Source organism: Salmo salar, unplaced genomic scaffold, assembly GCF_905237065.1.
Source record: "Salmo salar unplaced genomic scaffold, Ssal_v3.1, whole genome shotgun sequence".
NCBI lineage: Eukaryota > Metazoa > Chordata > Actinopteri > Salmoniformes > Salmonidae > Salmo > Salmo salar.
In genome coordinates this window covers 140,894-155,000 of record NW_025550451.1, presented here as the reverse complement: position 1 = coordinate 155,000, position 14,107 = coordinate 140,894, and the positions used below count along the sequence as shown (strand labels likewise).

General features: G+C 48.3%; 1 protein-coding gene across 1 annotated transcript in view; it reads right to left on the bottom strand.

Annotated features, from left to right (window-relative positions):
• LOC123723862 (bifunctional heparan sulfate N-deacetylase/N-sulfotransferase 4) overlaps positions 1-14,107 on the bottom strand; it is a gene marked incomplete at both ends in the record, with an annotated part of 29,050 nt that overhangs the window by 13,403 nt on the left and 1,540 nt on the right. Inside the window, 2 exons of the mRNA XM_045713813.1 lie at positions 6,819-7,358; positions 13,959-14,045. Of these exons, the coding sequence (XP_045569769.1) occupies positions 6,819-7,358; positions 13,959-14,045 (627 nt within the window). The remainder of the gene's footprint in view (positions 1-6,818; positions 7,359-13,958; positions 14,046-14,107) is intronic.

Sequence of the window (14,107 nt, the reverse complement as noted above, 5' to 3'; positions counted from 1 at the left end):
CCGTCTCTCTCTCAATCTCTCTCTTTCTCCGTCTCTCTGTCACTTTCTCTCAAAGTCTGTCTGTCCTTCACTCTCCATCTGTCCCCATTTCTCTCTCTCTTTCTGTACCTCTTTCATCTCTACCTTTTTCAGACATTCCCCCTTTCCCCATCTTCCTACTTTTCTGTCCCCATCTCTCTCTAACTTCTCTCTCTCTCTCTCTCTCTCTGAGGTGTTGGGCAGGCTAATATAATCTCTCTCTCTCTGAGGTGTTGGGCAGGTTAGTATAATCTCTCTCTCTCTCTCTCTCTGAGGTGTTGGGCAGGCTAGTATAATCTCTCTCTCTCTCTGAGGTGTTGGGCAGGCTAGTATAATCTCTCTCTCTCTCTGAGGTGTTGGGCATGCTAGTATAATCTCTCTCTCTCTCTCTGAGGTGTTGGGCAGGCTAGTATAATCTCTCTCTCTCTCTCTGAGGTGTTGGGCAGGCTAGTATAATCTTTCTCTCTCTCTCTGAGGTGTTGGGCAGGCTAGTATAATCCCTCTCTGTCTGAGGTGTTGGGCAGGCTAGTATAATCTCTCTCTCTCTCTCTCTGAGGTGTTGGACAGGCTAGTATAATCTCTCTCTCTCTCTCTCTCTGAGGTGTTGGGCAGGCTAGTATAATCTCTCTCTCTCTCTGAGGTGTTGGGCAGGCTAGTATAATCTCTCTCTCTCTCTGAGGTGTTGGGCAGGCTAGTATAATCTCTCTCTCTGTCTGAGGTGTTGGGCAGGCTAGTATAACCTCTCTCTCTCTCTGAGGTGTTGGGCAGGCTAGTATATTCTCTCTCTCTCTCTCTCTGTCTGAGGTGTTGGGCAGGCTAGTATAATCTCTCTCTCTCTGAGGTGTTGGGCAGGCTAGTATAATCTCTCTCTCTCTGTCTGAGGTGTTGGACAGAATAGTATAATCTCTCTCTCTGTCTGAGGTGTTGGGCAGGCTAGTATAATCTCTCTCTCTCTCTCTGAGGTGTTTGGCAGGCTAGTATAATCTCTCTCTCTCTCTGAGGTGTTGGGCAGGCTAGTATAATCTCTCTCTCTCTCTGAGGTGTTGGGCAGGCTAGTATAATCTCTCTCTGAGGTGTTGGGCAGGCTAGTATAATCTCTCTCTCTCTGAGGTGTTGGGCAGGCTAGTATAATCTCTCTCTCTCTCTCTGAGGTGTTGGGCAGGCTAGTATAATCTCTCTCTCTCTCTGAGGTGTTGGGCAGGCTAGTATAATCTCTCTCTCTCTCTCTGAGGTGTTGGGCAGGCTAGTATAATCTCTCTCTCTCTCTGAGGTGTTGGGCAGGCTAGTATAATCTCTCTCTCTCTCTGTCTGAGGTGTTGGGCAGGCTAGTATAATCTCTCTCTCTCTCTCTCTGAGGTGTTGGGCAGGCTAGTATAATCTCTCTCTGTCTGAGGTGTTGGGCAGGCTAGTATAATCTCTCTCTCTCTCTCTGAGGTGTTGGGCAGGCTAGTATAATCTCTCTCTCTCTCTCTGAGGTGTTGGGCAGGCTAGTATAATCTCTCTCTCTCTGAGGTGTTGGGCAGGCTAGTATAATCTCTCTCTCTGAGGTGTTGGGCAGGCTAGTATAATCTCTCTCTCTCTCTGAGGTGTTGGGCAGGCTAGTATAATCTCTCTCTCTCTCTCTGAGGTGTTGGGCAGGCTAGTATAATCTCTCTCTCTCTGTCTGAGGTGTTGCGCAGGCTAGTATAATCTCTCTCTCTCTCTCTGAGGTGTTGGGCAGGCTAGTATAATCTCTCTCTCTCTCTCTGAGGTGTTGGGCAGGCTAGTATAATCTCTCTCTCTCTCTCTGAGGTGTTGGGCAGGCTAGTATAATCTCTCTCTCTCTCTGAGGTGTTGGTCAGGCTAGTATAATCTCTCTCTCTCTCTGAGGTGTTGGGCAGGCTAGTATAATCTCTCTCTCTCTTGAGGTGTTTGGCAGGCTAGTATAATCTCTCTCTCTCTGAGGTGTTTGGCAGGCTAGTATAATCTCTCTCTCTCTGAGGTGTTGGGCAGGCTAGTATAATCTCTCTCTGTCTGAGGTGTTGGGCAGGCTAGTATAATCTCTCTCTGTCTGAGGTGTTGGGCAGGCTAGTATAATCTCTCTCTCCTTCTCTCTGTCTGAGGTGTTGGGCAGGCTAGTATAATCTCTCTCTGTCTGAGGTGTTGGGCAGGCTAGTATAATCTCTCTCTGTCTGAGGTGTTGGGCAGGCTAGTATAATCTCTCTCTGTCTGAGGTGTTGGGCAGGCTAGTATAATCTCTCTCTCTCTGAGGTGTTGGGCAGGCTAGTATAATCTCTCTCTGTCTGAGGTGTTGGGCAGGCTAGTATAATCTCTCTCTGTCTGAGGTGTTGGGCAGGCTAGTATAATCTCTCTCTCCTTCTCTCTGTCTGAGGTGTTGGGCAGGCTAGTATAATCTCTCTCTGTCTGAGGTGTTGGGCAGGCTAGTATAATCTCTCTCTGTCTGAGGTGTTGGGCAGGCTAGTATAATCTCTCTCTCTCTGAGGTGTTGGGCAGGCTAGTATAATCTCTCTCTCTCTCTGAGGTGTTGGGCAGGCTAGTATAATCTCTCTCTCTCTCTGTCTGAGGTGTTGGGCAGGCTAGTATAATCTCTCTCTCTCTCTCTGAGGTGTTGGGCAGGCTAGTATAATCTCTCTCTCTCTCTCTGAGGTGTTGGGCATGCTAGTATAATCTCTCTCTCTCTCTCTGAGGTGTTGGGCAGGCTAGTATAATCTCTCTCTGTCTGAGGTGTTGGGCAGGCTAGTATAATCTCTCTCTGTCTGATGTGTTGGGCAGGCTAGTATAATCTCTCTCTCCTTCTCTCTGTCTGAGGTGTTGGGCAGGCTAGTATAATCTCTCTCTCTCTCTCTGAGGTGTTGGGCAGGCTAGTATAATCTCTCTCTCTCTCTCTCTCTGAGGTGTTGGGCAGGCTAGTATAATCTCTCTCTCTCTCTGAGGTGTTGGGCAGGCTAGTATAATCTCTCTCTCTCTCTGAGGTGTTGGGCAGGCTAGTATAATTCTCTCTCTCTCTGAGGTGTTGGGCAGGCAAGTATAATCTCTCTCTCTCTCTCTGAGGTGTTGGGCAGGCTAGTATATTCTCTCTCTCTCTCTCTGTCTGAGGTGTTGGGCAGGCTAGTATTCTCTCTCTCTCTCTCTCTCTGAGGTATTGGGCAGTTTAGTATAATCTCTCTCTCTCTGTCTGAGGTGTTGGACAGGCTAGTATAATCTCTCTCTCTGTCTGAGGTGTTGGGCAGGCTAGTATAATCTCTCTCTCTCTCTGAGGTGTTTGGCAGGTTAGTATAATCTCTCTCTCTCTCTCTGAGGTGTTGGGCAGGCTAGTATAATCTCTCTCTCTCTGAGGTGTTGGGCAGGCTAGTATAATCTCTCTCTATCTGAGGTGTTGGTCAGGCTAGTATAATCTCTCTCTCTGAGGTGTTGGGCAGGCTAGTATAATCTCTCTCTCTCTCTGAGGTGTTGGGCAGGCTAGTATAATCTCTCTCTCTCTCTGAGGTGTTGGGCAGGCTAGTATAATCTCTCTCTCTCTGTCTCTGAGGTGTTGGGCAGGCTAGTATAATCTCTCTCTCTCTCTCTGAGGTGTTGGGCAGGCTAGTATCATCTCTCTCTCTCTCTGAGGTGTTGGGCAGGCTAGTATAATCTCTCTCTCTGAAGTGTTGGGCAGGCTAGTATAATCTCTCTCTCTCTGAGGTGTTGGGCAGGCTAGTATAATCTCTCTCTCTCTCTCTGAGGTGTTGGGCAGGCTAGTATAATCTCTCTCTCTCTCTCTGAGGTGTTGGGCAGGCTAGTATAATCTCTCTCTCTGAGGTGTTGGGCAGGCTAGTATAATCTCTCTCTCTCTCTGAGGTGTTGGGCAGGCTAGTATAATCTCTCTCTCTCTCTCTGAGGTGTTGGGCAGGCTAGTATAATCTCTCTCTCTCTGTCTGAGGTGTTGCCAGGCTAGTATAATCTCTCTCTCTCTCTCTCTGAGGTGTTGGGCAGGCTAGTATAATCTCTCTCTCTCTCTCTGAGGTGTTGGGCAGGCTAGTATAATCTCTCTCTCTCTCTCTGAGGTGTTGGGCAGGCTAGTATAATCTCTCTCTCTCTCTGAGGTGTTGGGCAGGCTAGTATAATCTCTCTCTCTCTCTGAGGTGTTGGGCAGGCTAGTATAATCTCTCTCTCTCTCTGAGGTGTTTGGCAGGCTAGTATAATCTCTCTCTCTCTGAGGTGTTTGGCAGGCTAGTATAATCTCTCTCTCTCTGAGGTGTTGGGCAGGCTAGTATAATCTCTCTCTGTCTGAGGTGTTGGGCAGGCTAGTATAATCTCTCTCTGTCTGAGGTGTTGGGCAGGCTAGTATAATCTCTCTCCTCCTTCTCTCTGTCTGAGGTGTTGGGCAGGCTAGTATAATCTCTCTCTGTCTGAGGTGTTGGGCAGGCTAGTATAATCTCTCTCTGTCTGAGGTGTTGGGCAGGCTAGTATAATCTCTCTCTGTCTGAGGTGTTGGGCAGGCTAGTATAATCTCTCTCTCTCTGAGGTGTTGGGCAGGCTAGTATAATCTCTCTCTGTCTGAGGTGTTGGGCAGGCTAGTATAATCTCTCTCTGTCTGAGGTGTTGGGCAGGCTAGTATAATCTCTCTCTCCTTCTCTCTGTCTGAGGTGTTGGGCAGGCTAGTATAATCTCTCTCTGTCTGAGGTGTTGGGCAGGCTAGTATAATCTCTCTCTGTCTGAGGTGTTGGGCAGGCTAGTATAATCTCTCTCTGTCTGAGGTGTTGGGCAGGCTAGTATAATCTCTCTCTCTCTGAGGTGTTGGGCAGGCTAGTATAATCTCTCTCTGTCTGAGGTGTTGGGCAGGCTAGTATAATCTCTCTCTGTCTGATGTGTTGGGCAGGCTAGTATAATCTCTCTCTCCTTCTCTCTGTCTGAGGTGTTGGGCAGGCTAGTATAATCTCTCTCTCTCTCTGAGGTGTTGGGCAGGCTAGTATAATCTCTCTCTGTCTGAGGTGTTGGGCAGGCTAGTATAATCTCTCTCTCTCTCTCTGAGGTGTTGGGCAGGCTAGTATAATCTCTCTCTCTCTCTCTGAGGTGTTGGGCAGCTAGTATAATCTCTCTCTCTGAGGTGTTGGGCAGGCTAGTATAATCTCTCTCTCTCTCGAGGTGTTGGGCAGGCTAGTATAATCTCTCTCTCTCTCTGTGTCTGTCCCCCTCTCCCTCACCTCCTTCTCTCTCTGTGTATCTGTCCCCCTCTCCCTCTCCTCCTTCTCTCTCTGTGTCTGTCCCCCTCTCCCTCACCTCCTTCTCTCTCTGTGTCTGTCCCCCTCTCCCTCACCTCCTTCTCTCTCTCTGTGTATCTGTCCCCTCTCCCTCTCCTCCTTCTCTCTCTGTGTCTGTTCCCCTCTCCCTCCCTCCTTCTCTCTCTGTGTATCTGTCCCCCTCTCCCTCTCCTCCTTCTCTCTCTCTGTCTGTCCCCTCCTCCCTCCCACCTTCTCTCTCTCTGTCTGTCCCCTCCTCCCTCCCTCCTTCTCTCTCTGTGTATCTGTCCCCCTCTCCCTCTCCTCCTTCTCTCTCTGTGTATCTGTCCCCTCTCCCTCTCCTCCTTCTCTCTCTGTGTCTGTTCCCCTCTCCCTCCCTCCTTCTCTCTCTGTGTATCTGTCCCCTCTCCCTCTCCTCCTTCTCTCTCTCTGTCTGTCCCCTCCTCCCTCCCACCTTCTCTCTCTCTGTCTGTCCCCTCCTCCCTCCCTCCTTCTCTCTCTCTGTCTGTCCCCTCCTCCCTCTCCTCCTTCTCTCTCTGTGTCTGTTCCCCTCTCCCTCTCCTCCTCTCTCTCTCTCTCTCTGTGTCTGTTTCCCCCTCCTCTCTCTCTGTATGTGTCCCCCTCTCCCAAGGTCCTAGATGTTCAGGTCATCTTTCTGATGCATTATAGGAAAGATGTCAAACACTGACAGGTAGTGACATTCTAATCTGCAGAGCTAAGCAAACACACACACACACACACACACACACACACACACACCTCCTTTCTCCCCAGAGTGTAGGCTGTGTGTCAGCGTTACTGCAGTGAGCCAAGCAGAAGGCCCTGGTCTAATCTCAGACACATTACTGCAGAGCAACACAACTCTCCCCTGTCACACACACACACACACACACACACACACACACACACACACACACACACACACACACACACACACACACACACACACACACACACACACACACACACACACCCCGTTTCCTCCTTCCGTAACATCCTTGGTGTTCATGGAAGCCCCACCCCGTTTCCTCCTACCTTAACACCCGTGGTGTTCATGGAGCCCCACCCCGTTTCCTCCTACCTTAACATCCTTGGTGTTCATGGAGCCCCACCCCGTTTCCTCCTACCTAACATCCTTGGTGTTCATGGAGCCCCACCCCGTTTCCTCCTACCTTAACATCCTTGGTGTTCATGGAAGCCCCCCCGTTTCCTCCTACCTTAACACCCGTGGTGTTCATGGAGCCCCACCCCGTTTCCTCCCACCTTAACATCCTTGGTGTTCATGGAGGCCCACCCCGTTTCCTCCTACCTAACATCCTTGGTGTTCATGGAAGCCCCCCCGTTTCCTCCTACCTTAACATCCTTGGTGTTCATGGAGGTTTCCCCCCGTTTCCTCCTACCTTAACATCCTTGGTGTTCATGGAGGCCCACCCCGTTTCCTCCTACCTAACATCCTTGGTGTTCATGGAAGCCCCCCCGTTTCCTCCTACCTTAACACCCGTGGTGTTCATGGAGCCCCACCCCGTTTCCTCCTACCTTAACATCCTTGGTGTTCATGGAAGCCCCCCCGTTTCCTCCTACCTTAACATCCTTTGTGTTCATGCGTGTTCCTTCCTTCCCGACAAAAATGTCGTCTATATCCACCAGGATGTGACGCTCCAACCCCAACGACAACTTCCTGTCCGTGAGGTAAGTGATAGCGTCCACCAATAGGAGCCTGTGTAGCCAGTAGCCCAGGCCGTGTCCGAAGACGACCCTCTGAACCCCGTCAAACAGCCCCACATCCAGCACCACCGTATCCTGTAGGCCCCGACTGAAACCAGGGACTGGATTATCTCCGCTGCCCACTCCGGGGCCTCCCTCCCTGGGCCGCGCCTGGACAACAGCCTGGTAGGAGGAGTGGTTGGAGGTGAACGTGGTCCAGTCGTCGCCAGGGAGAGGTCCACGGTCCGTAACGGCCCGCGTCAGGTGGAGGAGGGGCGAACGTGACATCACAGAGGCGTCTCGGAGCGCCTGATTTGTCCGTAGCAGCAGGGGTAGACCCCGGAGATTCAGCAGGGGCGGAGAGTTCTGATTGGCTCTATGGAAGGTGATGATGCCGACTCGGTAACGGAGACAGTACTGGGGGACAACAAGGGACAAAATTTGGCAAGCGTCAGCTGACAACCAGACGAACGTTAGCGAACGTTAGCTGAGAACCTGACGAATGTTAGCGAACGTTAGCTGACAACCAGACGAACGTTAGCTGACAACCAGACGAACGTTAGCGAACGTTAGCTGACAACCAGACGAACGTTAGCGAACGTTAGCTGACAACCAGACGAACGTTAGCGAACGTCAGCTGACAACCAGACGAACGTTAGCGAACGTTAGCTGACAACCAGACGAACGTTAGCGAACGATAGCTGACAACCAGACGATACATTTCAATGTGTATTTTGTGTCCGATGTTAGTGAATGTTCATGGCTAACGTTAGCTGACAGTTTGAGACGGTAACGGACGGCAAACGGAAGCGAGTGTCAATACACAACAAAAAAAGTAAATCCGTACAAAAATGAGCTTCGCCATAACATTCTGGAATGTACTAGTTCACCTTGACGTTCTTACTAAGTCACTTCCACCTTCCACTTCCTTTTTCCCCATGAAACAGTGTCCCGCATAGACGCAGAGATGTGTGGACGTTCGGTATTAAACCTTTTTCTTCGAGGCGACCTCGTGGTCAAGTGTAAATTAGGCCTGTCAGAAGAGAAGTGAGCCGTGTCGCTGTAAAAAAAAAAAAGGACCGACGTGTGAAGTTTATTAAAAGAGCAAATACACTTTGGAGTCAAATGAAAGATAAGAGTTTAGATTATGAGGAAATGAAGGCATAGATATGTTTGTCAACCATTTTCCATCCTAAAAAAATAAGGAATAAGGCTTTGATTTCTGGTCAAACAGATGGAAAAACGGGTCTCAGAAAACATCTAGCAGGAAAAAAAAAGTATTAAAAAGCTCTTAGAAATCCATCAAAACACAATAATGTTGAAGTAAAGGTCCCCTGCCAACTAATATCAACATTTATATTTCATTTTTATGGAAATATTTTCCTTCTAAAAGTATCAAATATTGCCTAGTGTCCTGTTATTGTCACGTCCTGACCTGTAAAGGGGTTATTGGGTATTGTAGTTTGGTCAGGACGTGGCAGGGGGGCGTTTGTTTTATGTGGTTCGGGGTTTGTTGGGTTATGTTATTATGTAAGAGAGGGGCGTTTGTTTTATGTGGTTCGGGGTTTGTTGGGTTATGTTATTATGTAAGAGAGGGGTATTTGTTTTATGTGGTTCGGGGTTTGTTGGGTTATGTTATTATGTAAGAGAGGGCGTTTGTTTTATGTGGTTCGGGGTTTGTTGGGTTATGTTATTATGTAAGAGAGGGGTATTTGTTTTATGTGGTTCGGGGTTTGTTGGGTTATGTTATTATGTAAGAGAGGGGTATTTGTTTAGAGTGTTCCGGGGTTTTTGGTCTATGTTCTAGGTTAGTTTATTTTCTATGTTCAGTCTAGTTTTCTCCTTCTATGTTTAGTTAATGGGGGGGTTGGACCTTCAATTGGAAGCAGCTGCTCCTCGTTGCTTCTAATTGAAGGTTTTATTTAAGAGGGGTGTTTTTTATTTATTTTTTCTGCGGGGGTTTGTGGGTAGTTGCTTCCTGTTTAGTGTCGTTCGTTGTTTATGCGATTCGGTTTGTTTTTCCTTCTTTTAAATGTAATAAAGAAGATGAGTATAAACGTTCCCGCTGCACCTTGGTCCAATCCTTACGACGCCCGTTACAGTTACTCTGTTACCCGTAAACCCTCTTTAAGATTATTTATAATTACATTTCTCTCCCTCATGAGGGAGGAAGATGAAAGTTGACAGAAGTAACAACTGAAGGTAGACCTACCAAATTAGAGTTTTAACTAATTACAATGTTGCTTAATCAATTACTAATTGATAAACACACGTCATAGACGACACCCAGTTGTGATTTTATCTTCATTCGGAGCGGATATTGAAGTTTTTTTCGGCAAAACGTGGCGGAGATTTTACTGTCGTTATGTTACCAGATTATACTGTCGTTCTGTTACCAGATTATACTGTCGTTCTGTTACCAGATTTTACTGTCGTTCTGTTACCAGATTTTACTGTCGTTCTGGTACCAGATTTTACTGTCGTTCTGGTACCAGATTTTACTGTCGTTCTGGTACCAGATTTTACTGTCGTTATGTTACCAGATTTTACTGTCGTTATGTTACCAGATTTTACTGTCGTTATGTTACCAGATTTTACTGTCGTTATGTTACCAGATTTTACTGTCGTTATGTTACCAGATTTTACTGTCGTTCTGGTACCAGATTTTACTGTCGTTCTGGTACCAGATTTTACTGTCGTTATGGTACCAGATTTCACTGTCGTTATGTTACCAGATTTTACTGTCGTTATGTTACCAGATTTTACTGTCGTTATGTTACCAGATTTTACTGTCGTTATGTTACCAGATTTTACTGTCGTTATGTTAACAGATTTTACTGTCGTTCTGTTACCAGATTTTACTGTCGTTCTGTTACCAGATTTTACTGTCGTTATGGTACCAGATTTTACTGTCGTTATGGTACCAGATTTTACTGTCGTTATGGTACCAGATTTTACTGTCGTTCTGGTACCAGATTTTACTGTCGTTCTGGTACCAGATTTTACTGTCGTTCTGGTACCAGATTTTAATGTCGTTATGGTACCAGATTTTACTGTCGTTATGGTACCAGATTTTACTGTCGTTATGGTACCAGATTTTACTGTCGTTATGGTACCAGATTTTACTGTCGTTCTGGTACCAGATTTTACTGTCGTTCTGGTACCAGATTTTACTGTCGTTCTGTTACCAGATTTTACTGTCGTTCTGGTACCAGATTTTACTGTCGTTCTGGTACCAGATTTTACTGTCGTTATGGTACCAGATTTTACTGTCGTTATGGTACCAGATTTTACTGTCGTTATGGTACCAGATTTTACTGTCGTTATGTTACCAGATTTTACTGTCGTTATGGTACCAGATTTTACTGTCGTTCTGGTACCAGATTTTACTGTCGTTCTGGTACCAGATTTTACTGTCGTTCTGGTACCAGATTTTACTGTCGTTATGTTACCAGATTTTACTGTCGTTATGGTACCAGATTTTACTGTCGTTCTGGTACCAGATTTTACTGTCGTTCTGGTACCGGATTTTACTGTCGTTATGGTACCGGATTTTACTGTCGTTCTGGTACCGGATTTTACTGTCGTTCTGGTACCGGATTTTACTGTCGTTCTGGTACCGGATTTTACTGTCGTTCTGGTACCGGATTTTACTGTCGTTCTGGTACCACATTTTACTGTCGTTCTGGTACCACATTTTACTGTCATTCTGTTACCACATTTTACATCTGCGCTGTTCCTCAACTAAATGTATTTTTGTCAAATGTTCATTGGCTAATTGTTAAAAGTAGACTTCTGCGTATAAAAAGGTACGTTTTGTTTCAAAACAATGGTTTTAACCTTTTAAAGTGACAAAGTGAGTCTCAGCGTCACTCCGATTCCATGAAATTGACAAGTAGTTGTCTGTTCTAGGAGTCAGTGTGTCTGTACCTGGTGTACCAGCTGTCTGTACCAGGAGTCAGTGTGTCTGTACCAGCTGTCTGTACCAGGAGTCAGTGTGTCTGTACCAGCTGTCTGTTCTAGGAGTCAGTGTGTCTGTACCTGGTGTAACAGCTGTCTGGTCCAGGAGTCAGTGTGTCTGTACCTGGTGTACCAGCTGTCTGTACCAGGAGACAGTGTGTCTGTACCTGGTGTACCAGCTGTCTGTTCCAGGAGACAGTGTGTCTGTACCTGGTGTACCAGCTGTCTGTTCCAGGAGTCAGTGTGTCTGTACCTGGTGTAACAGCTGTCTGTACCAGGAGTCAGTGTGTCTGTACCTGGTGTACCAGCTGTCTGTTCCAGGAGTCAGTGTGTCTGTACCTGGTGTACCAGCTGTCTGTACCAGGAGTCAGTGTGTCTGTACCTGGTGTACCAGCTGTCTGTACCAGGAGTCAGTGTGTCTGTACCAGCTGTCTGTACCAGGAGTCAGTGTGTCTGTACCAGCTGTCTGTCCAGGAGTCAGTGTGTCTGTCCCTGGTGTACCAGCTGTCTGTACCAGGAGAGAGTGTGTCTGTACCTGGTGTACCAGCTGTCTGTTCCAGGAGTCAGTGTGTCTGTACCAGCTGTCTGTACCAGGAGTCAGTGTGTCTGTACCTGGTGTACCAGCTGTCTGTACCAGGAGTCAGTGTGTCTGTACCTGGTGTACCAGCTGTCTGTTCCAGGAGTCAGTGTGTCTGTACCTGGTGTAACAGCTGTCTGTTCCAGGAGTCAGTGTGTCTGTACCTGGTGTACCAGCTGTCTGTACCAGGAGTCAGTGTGTCTGTACCTGGTGTACCAGCTGTCTGTACCAGGAGTCAGTGTGTCTGTACCTGGTGTACCAGCTGTCTGTTCCAGGAGTCAGTGTGTCTGTACCTGGTGTTCCAGCTGTCTGTACCAGTAGTCAGTGTGTCTGTACCAGCTGTCTGTACCAGGAGTCAGTGTGTCTGTACCTGGTGTACCAGCTGTCTGTCCAGGAGTCAGTGTGTCTGTACCTGGTGTACCAGCTGTCTGTCCAGGAGTCAGTGTGTCTGTACCTGGTGTACCAGCTGTCTGTACCAGGAGTCAGTGAGTCTGTACCAGCTGTCTGTACCAGGAGTCAGTGTGTCTGTACCTGGTGTAACAGCTGTCTGTACCAGGAGTCAGTGTGTCTGTTCCTGGTGTACCAGCTGTCTGTACCAGGAGTCAGTGTGTCTGTACCTGGTGTAACAGCTGTCTGTACCAGGAGTCAGTGTGTCTGTACCTGGTGTACCAGCAGTCTGGTCCAGGACTCAGTGTGTCTGTACCTGGTGTACCAGCTGTCTGTACCAGGAGTCAGTGTGTCTGTACCTGGTGTACCAGCTGTCTGTACCAGGAGTCAGTGTGTCTTTACCTGGTGTACCAGCTGTCTGTTCCAGGAGTCAGTGTGTCTGTACCTGGTGTAACAGCTGTCTGTACCAGGACTCAGTGTGTCTGTACCTGGTGTACCAGCTGTCTGTACCAGGAGTCAGTGTGTCTGTACCTGGTGTTCCAGCTGTCTGTACCAGTAGTCAGTGTGTCTGTACCAGCTGTCTATACCAGGAGTCAGTGTGTCTGTACCTGGTGTACCAGCTGTCTGTCCAGGAGTCAGTGTGTCTGTACCTGGTGTACCAGCTGTCTGTCCAGGAGTCAGTGTGTCTGTACCTGGTGTACCAGCTGTCTGTACCAGGAGTCAGTGTGTCTGTACCTGGTGTACCAGCTGTCTGTTCCAAGAGTCAGTGTGTCTGTACCTGGTGTACCAGCTGTCTGTACCAGGAGTCAGTGTGTCTGTACCAGCTGTCTGTACCAGGAGTCAGTGTGTCTGTACCTGGTGTAACAGCTGTCTGTACCAGGAGTCAGTGTGTCTGTTCCTGGTGTACCAGCTGTCTGTACCAGGAGTCAGTGTGTCTGTACCTGGTGTAACAGCTGTCTGTACCAGGAGTCAGTGTGTCTGTACCTGGTGTACCAGCTGTCTGGTCCAGGACTCAGTGTGTCTGTACCTGGTGTACCAGCTGTCTGTACCAGGAGTCAGTGTGTCTGTACCTGGTGTACCAGCTGTCTGTACCAGGAGTCAGTGTGTCTTTACCTGGTGTACCAGCTGTCTGTTCCAGGAGTCAGTGTGTCTGTACCTGGTGTAACAGCTGTCTGTACCAGGACTCAGTGTGTCTGTACCTGGTGTACCAGCTGTCTGTACCAGGAGTCAGTGTGTCTGTACCTGGTGTACCAGCTGTCTGGTCCAGGAGTCAGTGTGTCTGTACCTGGTGTACCAGCTGTCTGGTCCAGGAGTCAGTGTGTCTGTACCTGGTGTAACAGCTGTCTGTACCAGGAGTCAGTGTGTCTGTACCTGGTGTACCAGCTGTCTGTACCAGGACTCAGTGTGTATGTACCAGCTGTCTGTACCAGGAGTCAGTGTGTCTGTACCTGGTGTAACAGCTGTCTGGACCAGCAGTCAGTGTGTCTGTACCTGGTGTACCAGCTGTCTGGTCCAGGAGTCAGTGTGTCTGTACCTGGTGTAACAGCTGTCTGTTCCAGGAGTCAGTGTGTCTGTACCTGGTGTACCAGCTGTCTGTACCAGGAGTCAGTGTGTCTGTACTTAGTGTAACAGCTGTCTGTACCAGGAGTCAGTGTGTCTGTACCTGGTGTACCAGCTTTCTTGTCCAGGAGTCAGTGTGTCTGTACCTGGTGTACCAGCTGTCTGTACCAGGAGTCAGTGTGTCTGTACCTGGTGTACCAGCTGTCTGTACCAGGAGTCAGTGTGTCTGTACCTGGTGTACCAGCTGTCTGGTCCAGGAGTCAGTGTGTCTGTACCTGGTGTAACAGCTGTCTGTACCAGGAGTCAGTGTGTCTGTACCTGGTGTACCAGCTGTCTGTACCAGGAGTCAGTGTGTCTGTACCTGGTGTACCAGCTGTCTGTTCCAGGAGTCAGTGTGTCTGTACCTGGTGTACCAGCTGTCTGTTCCAGGAGTCAGTGTGTCTGTACCTGGTGTAACAGCTGTCTGTACCAGGAGTCAGTGTGTCTGTACCTGGTGTAACAGCTGTCTGTACCAGGAGTCAGTGTGTCTGTACCTGGTGTAACAGCTGTCTGTTCCAGGAGTCAGTGTGGGCGTACTTCAACAGGCTCTCGTAGATGACCAGGATGTAGCGACCACGCCCCTTTGGGGAAAAAAAAACAGAACAACGTAAAACAGCTCGTTACCTGTTGTCACGTAACCACG